We start from the raw sequence: 23389 nt of genomic DNA, 5'->3' as shown, positions 1-23389 counted from the left end.
TGACAAGAGATTTGATTAACAACATCCCAACAAAGGAAAGACCAACTACAAAATGGTTTCACTGGAAACTTCCACAAAAAAACTTAGAGAATCAACGACAGCTCCAGAAAAGTAGAGAATGTCGGAACAATCTCTAATAGATTATAAGAGTCAACATTACCCTGATACCAAAACAAGATAAAGACATCATGAGAAAACTGAAGAACAATATCTGTTATGAATAGAGACACAAAAATTCACATCCAAATACTGGAAATCTGAAAAAACAGCATATTAGAAAGACTATAGATCATGACCAAGTCGGATTTATCCTAGGAATGCAAGGGTGCTTCAATGTATGAAAATCAGTTGATGTAATAAAACACATTAGCAGGATGAAGTTAAACAACCACATAATCATTTCAACTGGTGCAGTAAAAGAATTTGACAGAAATCCAGCAGACTTTCATAATAAAATTCTCAACAACTAGATATAGGAAGGAATTTCTGCAACATGATAAAGGGAATTTATTAAAAATAAAATAAAATCATGTATACAATCCTACAATAGTAAAAGAATAAAACTTCCTTCTAATATCAGAAACAGAACAAGGATGCATTCTTCCATCATTTCTATTCAACAATGTATGAAAAGTTATAGCCAAAGTTGGGGGGGCCGCGGTGGCTCAGCGGGCAAAGTGCTTGCCTGCTATGCCGGAGGACCTCGGTTCGATTCCCGGCCCCAGCCCATGTAACAAAAACGGAGAAACAGAATACAATAAAACAAGAAAATGTTTAAAAATGTTTCCCTTTCTTCCTTCCTTCCTTCCTTCTATCCTTCCTTCCTTCTCTCTGTCTAAAAAAAAAAAAAAAAAAAAAAAAAAAAAAAAAAAAAAAGTTATAGCCAAAGTAATTAGGCAAAAAATAAATAAATAAAAGGAATTCAAATCACACAAAAAAGAAAAATGATACCATATTTACTTTCAAATAACATGATATCATACCTATAAAATCCTAAAGAAACGCAATAGAGCTAAAGACAAAACTTTTCAAAGTTGTCAGTCACAAGAAAACAGACAAAAAACGTATTTCTGTACAGTAGGAAAGAGCAATTCAATAACAAAACTAAGAAAATCCCACTTATAATTTTACCAAAAATTTTAAAATGCATAGGAAAAAAATTAATCAAGAAGATTCAAGGTGTAAACACTGAAAACTACAAAACTCTGATGGAAGAAATCAAAGAACACTAAAAAAATGGAAAGAAATTCAATTTTCATGGATTTGAAGATTTAATATTGTTAAACGGGCGTATTCCCCAAAGTGATTTGCATATTTAATGCCTTTCGTAACAAAATACTAATGACCTGCTTTGCAGTAATGGAAAAGTAGTTCCTAAAATTCATTTGGAATCTCAAAGTACCTTCAGTAGACAAAACAATCTTGAAAAAATGAAGAACAACATAGGGGACTCACCCAATTTCAAAACTGCCTACAAAGCCAGAGTAATCGAAACAATGCGCACTGGCTTAAAGATAGACATATGGATCAATGGAATAGCATTGACGATAGAAAAATAAATCCACCTATCTCTATGTTGATTTCAAGAATGGTGCCAATACAATTCAATGGGAAATAGAAATGGTTCTTCAGCTAATAGTGCTGGGATAACTTGAAAAATAGTGTAGTTGGACTCCTTCCTCACACTTCATGAAAAAAAATAGCAACTGAAGATGGATCAAAGCCATAAATGTAAGCGCTACAATTGTAAAGCTTTTAGAAAAAAAATTAGGGTCAAATCTTTGTGACCTTGGATTTGGCAATTGATTGATAGATATAGTACGAAAAGCATGATTACCTAACCAGCAAATAGATAAATTAGATTGCATAATTATTAAATAGCTAAAAACTTTTGCATGTCAAATGACACTCTAAAAATAGTGAAAAGGCAATGTAAATATTTGGAAAAGTCTTTGCAAATCATATATATATATATATATGATTCTTGCCAATCAAAAAGCAAAACAAACAATCCAATTAAAAATGTACAAAGAAGTTGAATAGGCATCATTTCAACAAGTTATACAAGCACAGGAATAACTATTAAACATCGTAAGTCATTATGGAAATGTAAATAAAAACCACAATGAGACACGTTTCACACCCACTAGCATGTCTATAACAAAAAAAATTAGAAAATAAAAACTCTTGGTGAGATATGCAGAAATATGTTGCTTGTGGGTATGTAAAATGGTGTAGCTGCTAAAGAAAACATACAGTAGTTCCTCAAGAGTTAGACATACAATGTTCATACGACCCAGCAGTTCTATTTCCATGTATATATCCAAAAGAATTGAAAGCAGGTATTCCACCTAATACGTGAATATGTATGTGCAGAGTAGAACCATTCACACTAGCCAAAAACTGGAAACAACCTAAATGAACATGAATGGATGAAAGGGTTTAAAAAATGTGATATATCCATATGGTGGAATATCATTAAGCACTAAGAATAAATGAAGTGCTGGTATGTGCTTCAAAATGGATGATCCTAGAAAATATTATGCTAAGTAAAAGAAGACAGACACGAAATGATGCATATTATATAATTCTATTGATATCAAATGCCCAGAATAGGTAAATCCATGGAAACAGAAAGCAGATTAGTGGTTGACAATGGCTGTGGCAACGGGGAAATGTGGAATGGTGCTGTATCAGGACAGAGTGTTTTGGAGTGGTCAAAATATTTGAAACTTTAAGTGATGTCATTGCTCAACATTCTGAATGTGCAAAATGCCACTGAATTGTATACTTAAAAATGGTTAATTTTCTGTTGTGTGAACTTCATGCCAATTAAAAACAAAAGGAAAGGGGAGATTAGACTGGCACAGAAAAGCAGAAGGCAATGTGATCACCAAGATAGAAATTGGAGTGAGCTGTCATGAGGCAAAAATGCCACCAGCCAGCGGGAGAGAAGTGACCGGGATAGATACTGCCCTAGGACCGCTAGAGAGAGTGTACCCCTGAGTTACACAAGGTATTATATGTTGTGACATGTTTTGTTATCTATAACCAGTATTTTACAAGTAAATGGTGAACCTTTTGGTTCAGTTACCTTTATGATTCAATAATTACTTCAATGTCTTTATGAGCCCCAACTATGTACTAGGAATGAGTTTTCATTAGTAAACAAATCACAAACTCTCCTAGTCAGCAAAAAGCTTTTATTTGTCAGGGAGACAAATTAAAGAAGTAAAAATGCACTAAAATATGCAATAATATATTTTGTTTTTCATTATAAAGGATGAGAAGATAGAGATGAAAGTTTATGACCCTTATTGTTTTCAAAGAAGATGGCTCATGTCAATTGGTTCTTTCACACAATTTAATTAGACACTTTGAACTCTTCTCTGTAACCAACATTAGATTCTGAGAATACAAACTTAAATGAGCTCATATTTTTTTGCCTTGAAGGGTTCATAATTCAGTGTCAGTGATAAATCATAACAAAAATGCAATATAATTAATAAAGGATTCAATAGTCCTATGGAGAAGTTTGCCAATACAAAAGAGGAGTAAAAAATGGGGAGGGGAAAGGAATGAGAAACTAAAAGAATATAACATTTTTTGATCAATTGTGATGTGTCAAGAATGGTGCTAATTATTGGCTCATTCAATACATGTTTAATGAAGTTCTTCGAGGAAGCCATTATTTTTTCCCAAAAAAGCTTCAGAACATTTAAATGCCTTTTCCTGTATTGCATAGTATGATTGGACTGGAATTCAAATAAATTGTATTCCCCTCAAAGCTTATTTTGATTTTTTGTAACCAAACTATTTTATTTATATTTGAGGCAGAGTGAGAATTCACACTAAAAAAATTGTGAAATAAAATCACGTTATACACACTGAATGGTATTTGTCTTCATATATCTCCCCTGCCTCTCACCAACAGCATTCAGATTTTCTCATGAGGACCTCTCCGCCTTAGTTAGGGTAAATAATGCTAAAGCCCATAAAAGCAGGCTCCAAATCACTGTGGCTTCACCATGGCGCTTTCCCTTATTCATGTACTGTTCATCTAGTTGGTCTATGGTAACTCATACACTGATTCAGTGACTCAAGTTTTCCATTTAGTGGCTTCACTGTACTTTGTGGCTTGTATTCTCTCTACCCAGGTGTTGACAAAGAAGAGTCACATGGGGGTTGGGATTTCATGGGACAGGCTTGGAATTAGCACATATGATGAGTATTCACATTTTATTAACAAGAACACATCATAAGGCACAACTAATTGGAAGAGGTCTGAGAAATTAAGCCTAGTGAGGTGCTACAGAGGAGAAGGTATATTGCTTGCTAAGCATCTGAGCAGTTTTTTCATTGTAATGGTTATGGTCATCAAATATCAATTTTACTCCTAAAACACACACAGATCATATTATTCACCTCCACCAGGGGACAAATAAATCCTATCTAATCAGTATAAAAGCCCAGTATATAGACTATGAAAAGTTTTTTTTGGCATCAACAATTTAAGAACTAAGTGGAATCTTGGCCCACCTGACATTCATACCCAGTATATCCATTGGAGCAGGGTAAAATATCTAGAAGATTCCCATTAATAAAAGAGAAGAATGGAAGACACATTGGTCAGTTCTAAAATCTTGTTGAGTTGGCATTACAAAGGCCCCTCAACCCTGGTAATGGAAAATATTCCTTCACAAGATCCTGATTTTTCTCTATGGGAAGAAATCCACTTTCCATTGTTTTCTTGGCCACTGTTCTAACTTCACAGATGTGTTTTTTTCTTATCCATTACTTTTTGCCACCACTTCTGAAATATATTAAAGAGAAGACTATGTCTAACGCAAAATAAACAAATGCTTTTTATTGACTCTGCAGTATCTCTGAAAATTTTCTGTCAATTTACAATAATTCTAAATGTAAATAATTAGTTAAAATAATATTAAAGATGGTTCCAATAGGAGAAACATCACCATTAAACACATTAGTGAATATATGTATTGCACAACACTACCGTACAAACACCAGTACAAGCAACTTTGCAAATTTGAGTACAATTTTACAAGTACTAAGGTTGAAGCTGAAACTTCTAATATATAGAAGGAAAAAAGAAGAGGTGAGTGCACATACCTGTTGGTTACTTTAGCACAGAATGTAGTCCCCTGGGGGTCAAAGTTAAATGCATAAGATTCTGTATTTTATTTCTATATTCATCATGCACTATGTTTATTAATAGCAGATAGCTATTAATAGCATGATATTCTATATGGACATTTACAAATAATGAAGCTAATTTTATAATAATTATGTATGAAGTAAATTTTCAAATTTATTCTGCTATAAAACTTTTAAATAATCTTATTTTAATGACTTTTTGTGACTTTAAGTCAAATATTATTTATTCAATGAGTTACTTGACATTTAATGAGTCACCTTTTCTAAAAGTATTAATGCGATTACTTGAGATACATTGAATACTGACATGACTTCCAGAAAATCATTCTGTCCAAACATGGGAAGTGCCAGTTATGATGAGAATATAGATTAAAATATTTCAGCAAAGCAGAAAATTAAACGAGTGTGAGTTTCTTGAAATGTTCTGAAAGTTTAACCAGAAGGTACATATTATTTGTAATAAGCTATAATTATCAGCAGTTTGAAGATACATTTTGATACAGTTGGGCTTAAAAATTAATTTATTAATTCATTTAACAAATATTTAATGAAAGTCTACTATGAATCAGACACTTATTAGGTACTGGGCATTGTGTTGTGGAAAAAAGAGGTAAAGCCACTATCTTTTGTAAAGAGTGGTGATACCACTCTAGTTTACAGACTAGTTGGGTAAGAGAGATACTAAACATGTAAATCATAAGGTGAGCAGAAGTAAGGATTATGAAGAACAATGCAGGCTGAGGAGACAGTGTACATGGAAGGAGTAATGTCTATTTTATAAAGATGATCAGGAAAGTTCTCCATGCTAGGATAACATTTGTTCAGAGAAATGAACTTAATTGTTCCCATTTAAAGGTAACAGCAAGTGCAAAGATCCTGAAACACGAGGGACTTAGAGTTATCAAGGAACTGCAAGGAAAGCAGTGTGAATAAAGTGAGGCAAATTACTAGGAGAGAGATAGGAGATGATGCAACTCAAATTTGAACGAACGAGCAGCACTAATCATTTTAAAGCATTTGCAGGTAGAAAAAATTGTGCAACATTCTTAATATTTCCAGTGCCCATTTTTAAATAGGGTAAAAATTTGGTACTCATGTACATCGCATGAACAAGCTGAAAATTATTTTGAATTTCTGTACATTTTTTTGTACTCCAGCTATTTTATCTTTTGGAGAATGGTAATGTGAACATGTTGATTCTATAAAATGACTCAGTCAAAGCAGAAATAGTCATTTACAAAAGGTGTGAAGTTTATGCATCTCTTGATAAAATGTGTCAACTAGATAAAGCACCTATCTTCATTTAAAATTATTTCATACTTTCTCCAATTAGGAGTCTTCAAATATTTACTCAAAAGAAACAAATTAAATAATGAGATTTAAAAATGTTAGTCTTAATATGTGACTCATTGCATGGAGAGGATCTAATTAGAATGAAATTATGTTGTGTATCATTCAAAGATAAAATCCAAACCATAGGGACAATTTTGTCTTTCCAATAATCTTCTTGAATGCGCTCTTGACCTCTTTGTTCCTTAGACTGTAGACCAGAGGGTTCAGCATGGGGATGATGATAGCATAGAACGTGGATGCTATTTTGTCTGTGTCCATGGAATGACTGGAGCTGGGCTGTAGGTACATGAAAATGACTGTCCCGTAGAAGATGGAGACTGCAGTGAGGTGGGAAGCACAAGTGGATAAAGCCTTCTGGTGTCCCTCACCTGGATGCATCTTCAAGATCGTGATAAATATGAACAGGTAGGAAATCAAGATAACCAGAAGAGCAAAAAATACATTGAAACTTGATGTATAAACAAGAATCATCTCACTAATATGTTTATCAGAGCAAGAGAGAGCCATGACTGCTGGAACATCACAGAAAAAGTGAGGAACCATATGGGAGCTACAGAAAGAGAGACTGAATATGTATCCAACGTGAAAGGAGGCATTGAGGAAACCACAGACATAGGAACCTACAGCCAATTGGACACACACACTTGTGGTCATGGTGGTGGTGTAATGTAGGGGTTTACACACTGCTGTACAGCGGTCATAAGCCATTGAGGACAAGAGGAAATTTTCCACTGTGACAAATTCTACAAAAAAGCACATCTGAGCAGCACATGCATTGTAGGAGATGACCTTACCTCCTGTGAGGAACCCAGCCATCACCTTGGGAGTGACAGCTGAGGAGTAACTAAAGTCCACCAGAGAGAGGTTACAGAGGAAAAAGTACATGGGAGTGTGGAGTCGAGAGTCCAAGAGAATCAGTACAATCATCCCCAGGTTCCCACATACAGTGATGAGGTAGATGATGGTGAACACTGCAAACAGCGGGACCTGCAGTTCTGGGGCATTGGTTAGTCCCAGCAGGATGAACTCAGTCACTTCTGTCCTGTTCTCCATTGATGTTATTTGAGAATCAGGAGATGCCCTGAACCTATAAGAAATAGAAGAACAGAGTTTTAAGTGAGTGAGGAGTAGATAGAAGTAAAATTGAAAGGTATCACAGCCATTATTTTCACTGTAGCAAATATTTGTATTTCAAGACTCTCTGTACCTAAACCATGGACTTCACAACAACATTCAATGCATGAATCATTTATGGACTATAAATTATTGAAACTGAAAAATATTCATGGATCATCTCCTCAAATTTTCAAGTTCATAAGTTCGTAAACTGAAATGTAGAATATGCAATGACTTGAGCAAGATGACATATCTGGAATGAAAAGATCTACCAATTCAGAGGTGAATTGAGCCTCAATAAAACTTAAATTTCTGTATTGTTCACATGCCAGACCCTGAAGAAGCACCTTTATGTTCATATTACTGTATCACTATCAACAGTCATAAAAAGTCTATAAAGTGTTACTCCCATTTAACTTAGGAGGTGCAAGATGCTGAGATATTTAAGTTTACACAACTATTAACTGACAAAGCCATGCTTTGTACCCAGGCAGAGTGATTCCCAAGTCCAGTGCTCTTTTTTTTTTTTCATGGGAGGTACTAGGAATTGAACCTGGGTCTCTGGCATGGCAGGTGAGAATTCTGCTTGCTGAGCCACCATGGCTCCCCCAAGTCCAATGGTCTTAACTAAATTTAAATCAAGTCAAATTGAACTCAATTTACAATTATCATTGTTTCCATAGGGCCAAGCTCAGTATTTGTTATTTAACAGTGAGTTAACAGATACATAACTAATAGTATGTATACATAGTGGGATAGCTGCAGCAGTTCGGGCCTGTACAACAAGCAAAAGGAGTTCTTTGGCCTCCGGGAGAAGTGAATATGCTTTCAAATATCATTTCCTTCCCTGGAATCATCCTGCTTTAACATCTCTAAACCTCATTTATTCCACCTATAAAATAAAGATGATAATGAGGCCTACCTCAAGGGATTATTGTGAGAATTAAATGATATAAGGCATTTTAATAGTGCCTAAAAGTTTTAGTGATTAGCACAGTTCCGATTAGTGTTATTACTACTATTAGGCTGGAACAATGGCTTCTACTTTGTTTTGGGAAACATGGGTGGCAACAGGCTTAAAGATTGGGTGAGTTTTGAATTCTAGTAAGCTCCTTCTTCAATGAGACTGTTCTCACAACTATTTCCACTAAGATTTTCTGTGCCCTCCATTGTTTCTGTCTGTCCCTCTTCCATCCATGAATGGCTTTGCTGGTCATTGTACGTGATTATTTGCTTATTCTTTTCATGCAATCCGTATTTTGCTGGAATGAACACTCTTCTTTCTTCAAAGCACACTTTTTTATCATTACTATTTTTTCCAAGCTGAGTTAGAGTTTGATAGTTAAACGTTCATAACTTGTGGGTTGTCTTTAGCTGAAAGATATATTCTGGTGGTGATCTCCGGATTTTAAAATTTTGTTTTGAATCTGTTCTTCTGCAAGCACAGTGCTTTTTACTTAAATATGATGCCTTTGGCAGCTCTACTAACCACTGTTTTCGACCATATTTTTCTTAATTCTTTCACAACTGTACTTAAATTTTTTTTTCTTGGGCAGGCACCGGGAATCCAACCTGGGTCTCCAACACAGCAGGTGAGAATTCTGCCACTGAGCCACTGTTGCACCACCCTACAACCGTACATTATAAGCTTCACCCCAAAATTAATATGTTTGGCACCCTTCAACATACATAATTACTTTCAGCATAGGATATGTTTGATAGTCAATGACACACACACACACACACACACACACACACACACATCCTTATTTAATCCTTACAACTTCACAAGATCCTGATAGAAAAGTTAGTACTTGACTCCCATTTTACCATTAAGAGAACCAAATTCAAGACTTTCCATGACACTTCCCAATTAAACATCTGACATGAGTAATATTTAAGATTCAAGAAACAAACATACTTCTGATCAAATAAAAACACTACTTTTAGTGACCTCAGTGTCAGTGTTTGTTCTTTATAGATCTCATTGTCAGCGTAGAAGGGTGAGATTATATGGAGAAGATTAGATGAGAATATAGATGCTACTAATTGAAGACACTTCTCTGGCTTAAATTATCATTTCACTCTATTCTGTTAGTTTCTTTTTACCTATATAATAGGTAATACAGTGGCCTCACCTCATTATTTCAGAAAGATGTTCTAGTCACCCACTTTTAGACTCAGAGAACTTATCATAGAAATAGCTGGTTCAATAAAAGAGTAGAGGAAATATTGATTCTTACCTTGCTCCTTGGAAATAAGGAAACATCAATATCTAATTATGAGTCTGAAAGGAGAAATTCAGGCAGAAAACGATGCTAAATGAGTCCTCTGTCAGATATTGGTCAAATGGTTCCATGGTATCTACAGCAGGAAATGATGAAGGAGAGAACATGGACATGGGACCAGGAAACTGGGTTCCAATCCTGAATTGACCGCACCTTCTTTCAGTTTCCTTAAAGAAATGAATTACTTCTCCTATTTATACAGTAAGCATAATAAAATTCACTCCTCCACATAATTCACAGAATCATTGCTGTGAACAGGAAATGAGAGAAGAGCAATCAAAGAACTCACTAAGTGGAGACAGTTTTAAAGACAATTAGTATAATGTTTATCTCGGGGTATATGTCTTGTCCACGGTTGCAGACTCATAGGACATCCTCATGTTGGCAAGGTCTATTCAAATGAATAAATGATGACCAAAATGGCTCCCAGATATCCTTCTCCTTCTAATATAATGTCTCATGAAGTGATGTTAGGACTTCAGGCGCTAATGATGGGCTACCAGTGGGGAGCTGTAGAGACACAGAGCTCTCAAGGGATGCTCCCTTTGAGAGCATCTGTATCTTTTCCTGTTTTCCTAGAGAAGAAGCAATTAAACTGCCTATTGGAACCTAAATTAATCTGCTGAGAATGCACCCATGTTTGTGTGTTGCTTATTGTCATTTCTCCTTTTCTATTTTTCAGTTAAATCATATTTTACATACAATAATATCCAATTTTAGCATATAGATCTAAGAGTTCAGTGATTAGTATATATGGCCATGTGACCCCTACCAAACTCATGTAGATCAGCTCCATCACTTAAACGATATTTGACTGAACTTCTTTCTTGTGAGCTCCTTCTCCTCCCCCATATTGTGGTCAAACTCTTCTACCTTACTGCTCCTGGAAACCACTAAACTGTTTTCTGTCAAGAGATTGTAATCAAGAGAATCCTAGAGTATGTTGCCTTGGAGTGCAGCTTCTTTTCATTTAAAGTGCATTTGAGACTCACCCATTTTATTGCATGCATCATTAGCGGAATCCTCTTTGTTGCAGAGTAATATTCTATTATATACGGAGCACATATTGTTTTTTACCCAGTTGAAAGACATTTGTATTAGTTCCAGAGTTTAGAATTTATGAATAAATACCCTCTAAACATCTGCCTAAAGTTCTTTTATGTAAGCCTAATACCTAGGGTTTGGATAACTAGGTCACAGGGTAAATATATGTTTAATGAAATAAGGAATCTGCAAACTGTTTCTGAAGTGGCTCTCCCATTAGGCATTCCCATTAGAAATGTATTACAATAGCCTCACATCCTTGTAAGTAGTTGGTATACGTAAATGGTTTTTAAATCTAATTTCATTTTAATTTCACTTTAATTTTTCATTTTCCTCAAAGAAATCTCAAGAAGTCTCCTTAGCAAAATATTTCTTTAAAAAATTACTCATTTGTCTTACCACCACAGATCTGACCTAAGAACAACTTTAACAAAAATGGAGATGAATCTTTCCTCTACACGGTCAGCTTTAAGTGCAATATTCCAAATAGAATTACAATGCCTTTCTCTAGGTAGGCAAGTGTAGCAGTTACAAATTCATTTCGTGCAGTCTGGTGGTTTGGCATGCAATTCAGGGAAGTGATTTAACCTTTTAAAACCTCAGCTACATCTGTGAAGAGGGAGACCATGATATCATGCATTTCTGATAGGATTTTCTAGAAGATTACATGAGATGACACTATTTACAAAGCTGAAAAGAATATCTTACACATATTAAATGCTCTGTAAGATTAAATACTACTATTATATTGTATCTGGAAATTGATACATGATGAATGAAAATCAGCTCTCTCTTTTTGGCAACTTCAAGCAAGGCTGGTATCTGGCTGGTATGTGGATGTCAGACTTCATTGTCCTCACTCCTTCTTCAAACCTCCAGAAGCTCCTCAATATAATGGTTTGACTGCAAAACAGAAGTTAGTTGTTTGCAAGAGCTGCACCTGCTTCCCTACATATATATGTGTGTGTGTGTGTGTGTGTGTGTGTGTGTCTCATTTGCACTAGCAAAGATGTGTTCTACTTTTAGACAATGAAATGTGGGGACAGTTGAAGCAGTCTTGGTGGCCTGAAGCATATGAATAACCCTCTAGTAGTATCTTCCCCAACCACAGTATCTGAGGAAATGGCAAGTTGCAGTAGGTATTATTATCAATAATGATGCTTTCATAAGCCTGTGTTTTTGAGTGACCACATGTAGTCTTCACCTTGCACAAATATCCTTTGATGGTGATATAAAAATATAAATAAGGAAGAAAAATTCAGCTGGTTGAATCATGGTCCCTAAGGACAAAGGTTCCAAGCTACTAATGCTTGGAACTCTTCAATGTTAACCTATAATCCAAAAATCTTGAGGATTTGATTAAAATTAGGGTCTTGAAATGGGAAGATTATCTTGGATTATTTGTGTGGGAACAAAATGTTATGTCAAGTGTTCACTAAGGGCAAGTCAGGAAAAATGGCTGGATAGGAAATTACATGGGCCAATTATTACAAAGAAACACCAAAAAAAAAAAAGGGAAAATGATCAAAATCAACTTTGAACGTTGGAAAACATCAAAGATTTCCAGTAACCAAATGATGCTGAATCAAGAATAAGGTGACTTAAACATGGTATTTAAGGAAATTCATGGCAAGCCACTGATTGACCATAACATAGAAAATGGATTTCAAATACCCTCATAGGAAAAGGAATTCAGTCTTTAAAACAGTTTAGAAAAATGGATAAAGAAGTAACTACAGAGAGGCCAAGATGGTGGCTTAGCAATGTGCGTGTTTTAGTTCATCCTCCAGAACAACTACTAAATAACCAGAAACAGTACAGAACAGCTCCCTGAGCCATGATAGTGACCGGACACACAGCGTACCCCAGTCTGGACCAGCTGGACCGGCTGCGAGTCTCCGGAACCATGAGTTCCCCAAGCTGCAGCAGCTGGCGGCTGGCACCCCTTCCCCACAGGCGGCTTCTTGGAGGGAAAGGAAAGACACTCTAACAGTAGCAGGGACTGAGTACAACCAAACACCAATTGTGGCATTAATAAACTAATTCTGACTACTAAAAATAGGCCCCCAGCTCATGCGAAACTGGTCAAGGCGGAGGTCGCTTATTGGGCTAACCAAAAAAGAGGAAAGGGGATGAAATGGAGGTTTTTGTGACTGTTTCTATGGAGGCTTGGCTGCCTCTGGATTCAGCGGCAGAACTACTCAGGCTGCAACTGCCCCAGGCATAGGCAGAAACGGACTGCTTTCAGGGCTGTCTCCCGCCTGTGCCTTCCCCAGGGGAGGGTGAAGCCCAACTTAGGTGGAATCCCTCTCGCAAGGAATTCAGACCCCAGGGCTTGGCAATTTGAAGCTGTTAAAACCAGCTTACAACCTCTCCTCTGTCTCAACCACGCCCCCAGTAGGGAGAGCCTTCCAAAGTTAAAGGAGCCACAACATCTTTTACTGGTGGGACCTGCAGGCAGACAAGTGCCACATATTGGGCAGGATAAGAAAAACAGAGCCCAGAGACTTCACAGGAAAGTCTTTCAACCTGCTGGGTCTCACCCTCAGGGAAAACTGATGCAGGTGACTACTTCTCCCTGATAGGAGGCCAGTTTAGTCCGGGAAAACCAGGCTGGAGTCTGCAATACCTAAGTAGACCCTCCTAAGGGTGGGGAGGGAAAAGGCACCTTAAAGCAGGACAAGAAACAAGAAAACAAGAACTGAAAAATTACCTTCTGTTAAACAAAACTTAAGCTAGAGGCCCAGAAAAAGCTGAACTGAAGGTCAGAGAACAGATAGACAACAAACTCATTTAGCAAGAAAACTCTAGGTAAGATAAGTGAAAGCAATCTCCAGAATAAACTAATTAAGGTAATTAAATGTCTAGACGCCAGCAAAAAATAACAAATCACACCAGGAAAATTGAAGATATGGCCCAGTCAAAGGAACAAACCAATAGTTCAAATGAGATACAGGAGCTGAAACAATTAATTCAGAATATACGAACAGAAATGGAAAACCTCATCAAAAACCAAATCAATGAATTGAGGGAGGATATGAAGAAGGCAAGGAATGAACAAGAAGAAGAAATGGAGAGTCTGAAAAAACAAATCACAGAACTTATGGGAATGAAAGATACAGTAAAAGAGATGAAAAAAACAATGGAAACCTACAATGGTTGATTTCAAGAAACAGAGGTTAGGATTAGTGAACTGGAGGATGGAACATCTGAAATGCAAAAAGAAACAGAAATTCTAGGGAAAAGAATGGAAAAATATGAGCAGGGACTCAGGGAATTGAATGATAATATGAAGCACACAAATATACGTGTTGTGGGTGTCCCAGAAGGAGAAGAGAAGGGAAAAGGAGGAGAAAAACTAATGGAAGAAATCATCACTGAAAATTTCCCAACTCTTATGAAAGACCTAAAATTGAAGATCCAAGAAGTGCAGCATACCCCAAAGAGAATAGACCCAAATAGACATTTTCCAAGACACTTACTAGTCAGAATGTCAGAGGTCAAAGAGAAAGAGAGGATCTTGAAATCAGCAATAGAAAAGCAATCCATCACATACAAGGGAAACCCAATAAGACTATGTGTAGATTTCTCAGCAGAAACCATGGAGGTGAGAAGACAGTGGGATGATATATTTAAATTACTAAAAGAGAAAAACTGCCAACCGAGACTTCTATATCCAGCAAAATTGTCCTTCAAAAATGAAGGAGAAATTAAAACATTTTCAGGCAAAAAGTCACTGAGAGAATTTGTGACCAAGAGACCAGCTCTGCAAGAAATACTAAAGGGAGCACTAGAGTCAGACATGAAAAGACAGAAGAGAGAGGTGTGGAGAAGAGTGTAGAAAGAAGGAAAATTAGATATGACATATAAAATACAAAAGGCAAAATGGTAGAGGAAAGTACTGCCCAAACAGTAATAACACTAAATGTTAATGGATTGAACTCCCCAATCAAAAGACATAGACTGGCAGAGTGGATTAAAAAACAGGATCCTTCTATATGCTGTCTACAGGAAACACATCTTAGACCCAAAGATAAACGTAGGTTGAAAGTGAAAGGTTGGGAAAAGATATTTCATGCAAATAACAACCAGAAAAGAGCAGGAGTAGCTATACTAATATCCAACAAATTGGTCTTCAAATGTAAAACAGTTAAAAGAGACAAAGAAGGGTACTATGTACTAATAAAAGGTATAATTAAACAAGAAGACATAACAATCATAAATATTTATGCACTGAACCAGAATGCCCCCAAATACGTGAGGCAAACACTGAAAACGGAAATAGACACATCTACCATAATAGTTGGAGACTTCAATTCCCCACTCTCATCAGGGGACAGAACATCTAGACAGAGGATCAATAAAGAAACAGAGCATTTGAATATTACAATAAATGAGCTAGACTTAACAGACATTTATAGGACATTACACCCCACAACAGCAGGATACACCTTTTTCTCAAGTGCTCATGGATCATTCTCAAAGATAGACCATATGCTGGGTCACAAAGCAAGTCTTAACAAATTTAAAAAGATTGAAATCATACACAACACTTTCTCAGATCATAAAGAAATGAAGTTGGAAATCAATAATAAGCAGAGCGCCAGAAAATTCACAAATACGTGGAGGCTCAACAAGACACTCTTAAACAACCAGTGGGTCAAGGAAGAAGTAACAAGAGAAATCATTAAATATCTCGAGGCAAATGAAAATGAAAACACAGCATGTCAAAACTTATGGGATGCAGTAAAGGCAGTGCTAAGAGGGAAATTTATTGCCTTAAATGCCTATATCAAAAAAGAAGAAAGAGCAAAAATTGGGGAATTAACTGCTCATTTGGAAGAACTAGGGAAAGAACAGCAAACTAATCCCAAAGCAAGCAAAAGAAAAGAAATAATGAAGATTAGAGCAGAAATAAATGAAATTAAGAACATGAAAACAATCAAGAAACTCAAGAAAACCAGATGTTGGCTCTATGAGAAAATCAATAAGATTGATGGACCCTTAGCAAGGTTGACAAAAAGAAGAGAGAGGATGCAAATAAATAAAATCAGAAACGGAAGAGGAGATATAACCACTGATCCCACAGAAATAAAGGACATAATGAGAGGATACTATAAACAACTGTATGCTAATAACCAGACAATGTAGAAGACATGGATAACTTCCTAGAAAGGCATAAACAACCAACATTGACTCAAGAAGAAATAGACAACCTCTGCAAACCAATCACAAAGAAATTGAATTAGTCATTAAGAAGCTCCTGAAAAAGAAAAGTTCAGGACCAGATGGCTTCACATGTGAATTCTACCAAACATTCAAGAAAGAATTAGTACCAATCCTGCTCAAACTCTTCAAAAATTTGAAGAGGAGGGAAAGCTACCTAACTCATCCTATGAAACCAACATCATCCTCATACCAAAGCAAAATTTGGTTGGAATGGAATTCAAATAGACTTTATTTTCCCTCAAAACCTATGCTGATTTTTGGTAACCCAACTATTCTATTTACATTTTAAGGCTGAGTGAAACGTCATAAATAAAATATGTGAAATGAAATGGTATTGTAGAATTTTGATGGTATTTCTTTTCATGTATCCCCTACCTCCCATCAACAGCATCTAGATTTTCTTATGAGGACCTCTCTGCCTTAGTTAGGGTAATAATACTAGATGCTATAAAAGCAAGCTCCAAAATTACAGTGGCGTCACCATGGAAGTTTCATTTATTTGTGTATTGCTAACTTGGATGATCTATGGTAACTCATACAAGTTTCAGTGACCCAATTTCTTTCCATTTAGTGGTTTCACTGTACTATGTGGCTTGGATTCTCTCTATCCAGGTGGTGACAAAGAAGAATCACATGGGGTAGGGGTTTCATGGGCAGGGCTTGGAAGTAGCACATATAACTAGTATTCACACTTCATAAATAAGAACACATCACATGGCACATATAATTGGAAGAGGTCTGAGAAAAGCCTAGTTAGGTGCTCCAGAGGAAACAGTATATTGTTTGTTAAGCAACTGAGCAGTTTTTTCATTGTAATGGTTATGGTCAACAAATATCAATTTTATTCCTAACTCACACACAGAATATATTACCCTCCTCCACCAGGGGACAAATAAATTCTATTTAATCACTATAAAAGTTCAGTGTCCAGACTATCGAAAAGTTTCTTTGCATCAAGTCCAGATATGGTCCAGCAATTTAAGAACTAAAAAGAAAACTTAGCCCACCTGACTTTCATACTCAGTATATACATTAGAGAAGGGTAAAATAACTAGGAAGAGACTCCCATTAATATAGGAGAAGAATGGAAGACACATTTGTCAGTTCTGAAATCTTGTTTAGTTGGCATTACAGAGGCTCTTCAACCCTGGTGATGGAAAATATTCCTTTATAAGATCCTGATTTTCTCCATGGGGAGAAATCCATTTTTTTTTTACATGGGCAGGCACCGGGAATCAAACCCGGGTCCTCTGGCATGGCAGGCGATCTTTCTTACCTGCTGAGCCACCGTGGCCCGCCTGAGAAACTGATTTTACATTGTTTTCTTGGCCACTGTTCTAAACTTGCAGATGTATTTTTTTTATCCATTATTTATTTTTATCACCACTTCTGAAACATATTAAAGACAAAGCTGCATCTAACATAAACTAACAAATGCTTTTATTTTCTTTACAATATCTCCAGTTTTTTCTGTAAATTTCCAATAATTCTAAAAGTAAATAATAATTTAAATAATAATAAAGTTGGTTCCATTAAGAGAAATATCACCATCAAACACAATAATGGATATTTGTATTACAGCACACCACCATGTACTGAACACTACCAACTTTACACACTCAAGTACAATATTATGAGTATTGAGACTGAGGTCGAAACTTCTAATTATGTAGAAACAAAAATGAAGACATGCGTGCACATAACTGTTGGTATTTTTAGCACAGAATGGAGCTGTGCATAAGGATGGTGAATTTTAGTAATATATTGAACATGCATCATGTTTATTACTAACAGATATGGGCTTGATCTATATGGACACTTACAATGAAATTAATTGTATAATCAGTGTGTCTATTTCTGATATGAAACTTTTAAATCTTATTTTAATATGAAACTCTTAAATAATTTCATTTCAATGTGAAGCTTTTAAATAATATCATGTGGATGTCTTTTTATGACTTACTAAAGTCAAGTATTATTTATTCAATGTGTTTGTTGATATTTAATGAGACATCTTTTCTAAGAAAATTTATGAGATGGCTTCAGACGATACACTTAATGACATGACTTCCAGGTAACCATTGTGTCCAAACATGGGAAGTACAAGTTATGATGAGAATATAGATAAATATTTCAGCAAAGCAGAAAATTAATCCAGCCACTGTAAATGCTGTACAAGTTTAACCAGAGCATTCATATTATGGGTAGTACACTATAACTATCAACCATTTGAAGATTCAACATATCGATACAGTTGGGCTTAAAAATTGATTTAGTAGTTCCTTTAGCAAATATTTAATGAATCTATTCAGAGTCTCGTTAGGTACTGGGGATTGTGTTTTGAACAACAGAGGTAAAGCCACTCTAGTGGGTAAAGAGGGGTAACACCAACTCTAGCTCACATACTAGTTTGGCAAGATTATAATAAATGTGGAAAATAAAAATAAAATAGGTGAGTGGAGACAAGGATTATGAAGAACAATGTAGACTGAGGAGACAATGTGCATGGGAAGTGGTAAAGCCTATTTTATAAAGGTGGTCAGGGATGATTTCCATGATAGGACAACATCTAAGCAGAGACATGAAGTAAGTTTCTCCCATTCAGAGGGAGAAGGAAGTGCAAAGGTCCTGAGGCAGGAGGGACTTAGAATTGTCAAGGAAAACTGCAAGAAAAGCATTGCGAATAAAGTGGAGTAAATTACTAGGGGAGGGATAAGAGATGACATAACTCAAGTTTGAATGAATGAGCAACACTAACCATATCAAAGCATTCACAGACAGAAGAAAATGTACAACATTCTTGATATTCTCAGTGCACATTTTTAAACAGTGTGAAAAGTTGGTAGTCATATATATTGTATGAATAAATTGAAAATTGTTTGGAATTTTTCTGCATTTTTCTTGTACTCTGTCCATCTTATATTTTGGAAAATTGTAATGTGAACATGTTGGTTCTACAAAAATGACTTTCTCAAAACAGTAATATTCATTTATGTAAGGTATGGTATTTATGTACCTTTTGATAAAATGTGCCAATAAAAAAGTACATTCCTTCATTCAAAGTTATTTCATATTTTCTACAATTAGGATTTTTCAAATAGTCGCTCAAATAAAAAAACGAATTAAATAAATGAGATTTTAAAATGTAAGCTTAAACGTACGACAGTGCATGGAGAGGATCTGATTAGAATGAAATGATATTGTGGATCCTTTGAAGTTAAAATCCCAGTACTAGAGATTATTTTGCCTTCCCAATAACCTTCTTGAATGCGCTCTTGACCTCTTTGTTCCTTAGACTGTAGACCAGGGGGTTCAGCATGGGGATGACGATAGCATAGAACGTGGATGCTATTTTGTCTGTGTCCATGGAATGACTGGAGCTGGGCTGTAGGTACATGAAAATGACTGTCCCGTAGAAGATGGAGACTGCAGTGAGGTGGGAAGCACAAGTGGATAAAGCCTTCTGGTGTCCCTCACCTGGATGCATCTTCAAGATCGTGATAAATATGAACAGGTAGGAAATCAGGATAACCAGAAGAGCAAAAAATACATTGAAGCTTGATATATAAACAAGAATCCTCTCACTAATACGTTCATCAGAGCAAGAGAGAGCCATGACTGCTGGAATATCACAGAAAAAGTGACGGATCACCTTGGACTTACAGAAAGAGAGGTGGAATGTGTCCCCAGTGTGGATGGAGGCATTCAGGAAGCCACAGAAATAGGACCCCACTGCCAACTGGACACACACACTTGTGGTCATGGTGGTGGTGTAATGTAGGGGTTTACACACTGCTGCATAGCGGTCGTAAGCCATTGAGGCCAACAGGTAACTTTCCACAGTGGCAAATACTGCAAAAAAGAACATCTGAGTAGCACATGCATTGTAGGAGATGACCTTATCTCTTGTGAGGAACCCAGCCATCATCTTGGGAGTGACAGCTGAGGAATAACCAAAGTCCACCAGAGAGAGGTTACAGAGGAAAAAGTACATGGGAGTGTGGAGTCGAGAGTCCAGGAGAATCAATACAATCATCCCCAGGTTCCCACATACACTGATGAGGTAAGTAAGTGTGAACAAGACAAAGAGGGGAGACTGCAGTTCTGGGGCACTGGTTAGACCCACGAGGATGAACTCAGTCACTTCTGTGCTATTCTCCATGGAAATGATGACATGCCACTAGTAATAAGAAATAAAGGAACAGTTAGTAAACTGAAAAGGGATTGCACTGAAATTAATGGACAGATTCTCTAAATTCATTTCATTATAGCAATAATTTGCACTTAGCAGTGACCTCATCTAAAGCATGGATTTGACCAAAAATATTGGTGGATAAATTATCTTTATAGTTTCAGACTCTCGAAGCTGAATGATTCTTATAAATTGCCTAACCAAATTTCCACTTTTGTTCAATGAGTGATCAAATGCAGAAAATCATTATGAAAATTTATATAATTTCAATAAAGTATCTCCAAATCAGACCAGTCTCTTAACAGCCTATGTTACATAGTGCCCACATTACAGACACTTTTCTAGGCAAAATATAATTTTTAATTTGTTTATGTATGTTTAATACTTTCAATGAACCTATAGACGTCTGAATATTCTCTGTAAGTTTACATGATAGACCCAGGCATTGGACATAGGCAGATTAGTTACCAAGTTCCATGTTTTACTGAAGTTTTATTGAATTGGATTTAACCAATTCACATTTCCTCATTGTGTGTATTACACCAAGTTCAATTTCGGGGTTTACATAGTAGAGTAAATGTGTGTATATGTGTGTGTGAATGTGTATTAGGTGCAATGGAATAACTGAAGCAGTAGAGTTGTGTATGCTCATGAAAACAATTCCGAAGAGAAGATATGGCATTACGTTTGAGAGATTGGGCTCTGAGAAGAGGTACATATATGTTCAAAGAGAAGCCCCACCATTTACCACCTGAGAGACAGTAGTCCCATGTAATTTCTTTGATCTTCATTTTTTTTCATTCTGTAAAAGGAAGACGGTAATGGACCTAACAAAGGAATCATTTTGAGAGCTAAATGAGATGATGCATAAGAAACCAGACTAACATAGGTGATAAGCACAAGCTTGATGATTGCTAGCAATGATATTGTTAGATGGAATGCTGGTGTCCATATTGGTTTGGGCAAAACAGCTTTTGATACATATGCAGGGATTCATAGGTTAACATGAAGTCCAATAGCCTCACTCCTAGATTTCCCTTTACTCATGTCTTCATCATGCCTTTTGTCCCCACTGTGTCTTCTTTGCTTTTCAGTGTTTCTCTCCCTGTACCAGACATTTCATAGGGCAACCCAGAGACCTTCTGTCTCTCTTTTTGCTTACTTTTCCCTTCAAAATCATATCTGAAATTGTTTCCTTGTCTAAAACATCTTATTCCCTTTACTCTCATCCCTTAGCTAAATCACAGAGATAATGGGTTGGAAATTTATGGATCAGTGATTTGACTCTAGCCTGCAGATCTATTCTTGTGACAAACTCCATGGTTTTACTTTTATTTTTAATTTAGCACCTCTACATGAGGTCTATTCTCTGGTAACTATTAGTCTCTACCACTTCCTCCTAGTCACTTCGCAACTTCTCTGCAGATCCTAGTTTCAAAAGCCATTTGTGTTTTCCATCTTCTAACATACAGAGTAATACAACCTATAACTTTTTAAAGCATATTCTATGTTCCATGACTACTAATAAAAGAATCATAGATATGGATCTATTTCCATTTTCACAGCAATGGTATAAGTTATTATTATTGATATTTTACAGAAAATAAAACTTAAATTTGAGAAGTTATATTATTTCCTAAAATTGCATGTTTAATATGGAATCGATTCAAGATTCAAACTTAGTTCTGACTGATATCACAAACTATGCTCTCAGCCCCCATGTTGTTGGCTTTTCCTGATGTGCAAATAATGATAAAGGTGAGATTATGGTGTAAAGAATGTGAAAGTTGAGCATAGATATAAATTATTTCATGGGGATCCTTCTAGAGTCTAAGGAATGATCAATTCCAACTGTTCTGTCCTGCTTAGTTTCCTCTTTGAGGTGAGACCAATGGATAAAAGCATGATGAAACTACCTCATAGTCAGGGTATGACCTACCTTAAGCTTATTACCCATCCTCTGTAGGAAAGTAGCATGGTGTTTAATAAGAATCATTTAACTTCCTACTGAGGGAAGTATTTTGTCGTTGGGATTCTAGACTATTAGAACTGCTTCAGTAAAATGTTTCTGGCATCCTACTTTGAGCTTAAATAACTCATAATAGATGTAGACTCCTGAGAGCTTTTACATGTATTAACTCTTCTCACCAAAATGTGTACGGACATAGAAGCTTACCTTATTCCTTGATAAATGGTTCTGACATTCCTGAATTATGATCCAAAACTTTGATCTTAGATCCAAAACTCTGCCAGAGAAGAGTGAAGAAATCCTATTGTAGAATCTCTGTATTGGGTATTAGTCCAAAAGTACACTTAGAATGATCACTCACCCTATGCCAAGCTCATCTTCTGTAGTTGACATGTAGATATAATGTTATTACCACTCCATACTTCAAACAGTGTGGTGTTGGATAGCAAATGAAGGAGGTCTATAAAATAATTCATTAAAGAGGCATCATCTTAACTGCATTCAATATAATTTTTACTTTAGGATGTTCTTCCAGGCCATGGTTGCAAGTTCATAGTAAATCCTCAAAATGGGGGAAGGTCAGTGTGTTGTACTATCATAATTTAAATTTGAATGAGTAAATAAATGGACAAAGGGGTTCTGCATTCTTGTTCCCCTTAAATAAATCAAGCAGGTTCATGTTGGTTTCAGAAGCTAATGAATGGAAATGAGCAGGAAATTATACAGGCATTGAGATCTCAAGTGAACAGGTACCCCTATGAGATGCTCATTCCACTTAACTTGGAAAGAAGCAATTAAACTCCCTGTAGGTACTTAGCTTAGTTTGTTAATCAGGTACACAGATGTTTTTGTGTTATTTTTTGTCATGTCTTCCTTTTCTAATTAAGGTACAATTTATATACAGTATAAATTCACATTTTTTGATGGATAGTTCTAAGAGTTTGGACAAAGGTCTATGATCATGTAACTGCCATAAACATTAAGACAAAGAGCAGCTCCATCAAGACAAAACAAATTCTC

General features: G+C 36.1%; 2 protein-coding genes across 2 annotated transcripts; both read right to left on the bottom strand.

The window, feature by feature from the left end:
* Nucleotides 1-6633: 6633 nt before the first annotated feature.
* Nucleotides 6634-7587, bottom strand: LOC143645569 (olfactory receptor 5B2-like). Its single transcript, XM_077114854.1, has one exon. It carries the CDS (start codon nt 7582-7584, stop codon nt 6634-6636), a length of 951 nt encoding a protein of 316 aa, XP_076970969.1. The 5' UTR covers nt 7585-7587.
* Nucleotides 7588-19446: 11859 nt separating this feature from the next.
* On the bottom strand, nt 19447-20373 carry LOC143645924 (olfactory receptor 5B2-like). Its single transcript, XM_077115024.1, has one exon. It carries the CDS (start codon nt 20368-20370, stop codon nt 19447-19449), a length of 924 nt encoding a protein of 307 aa, XP_076971139.1. The 5' UTR covers nt 20371-20373.
* Nucleotides 20374-23389: the final 3016 nt, after the last annotated feature.

Source organism: Tamandua tetradactyla, chromosome 9, assembly GCF_023851605.1.
Source record: "Tamandua tetradactyla isolate mTamTet1 chromosome 9, mTamTet1.pri, whole genome shotgun sequence".
Taxonomy (NCBI): Eukaryota; Metazoa; Chordata; class Mammalia; order Pilosa; family Myrmecophagidae; genus Tamandua; species Tamandua tetradactyla.
This window is presented reverse-complemented; position numbering and strand designations above follow the sequence as displayed.

What these genes read in the sequence shown, in the direction of transcription:
- LOC143645569 (XM_077114854.1), bottom strand. Translation starts at nt 7,584, where the DNA reads ATGGAGAACAGGACAGAAGTGACTGAGTTCATCCTGCTGGGACTAACC.
- LOC143645924 (XM_077115024.1), bottom strand. Translation starts at nt 20,370, where the DNA reads ATGGAGAATAGCACAGAAGTGACTGAGTTCATCCTCGTGGGTCTAACC.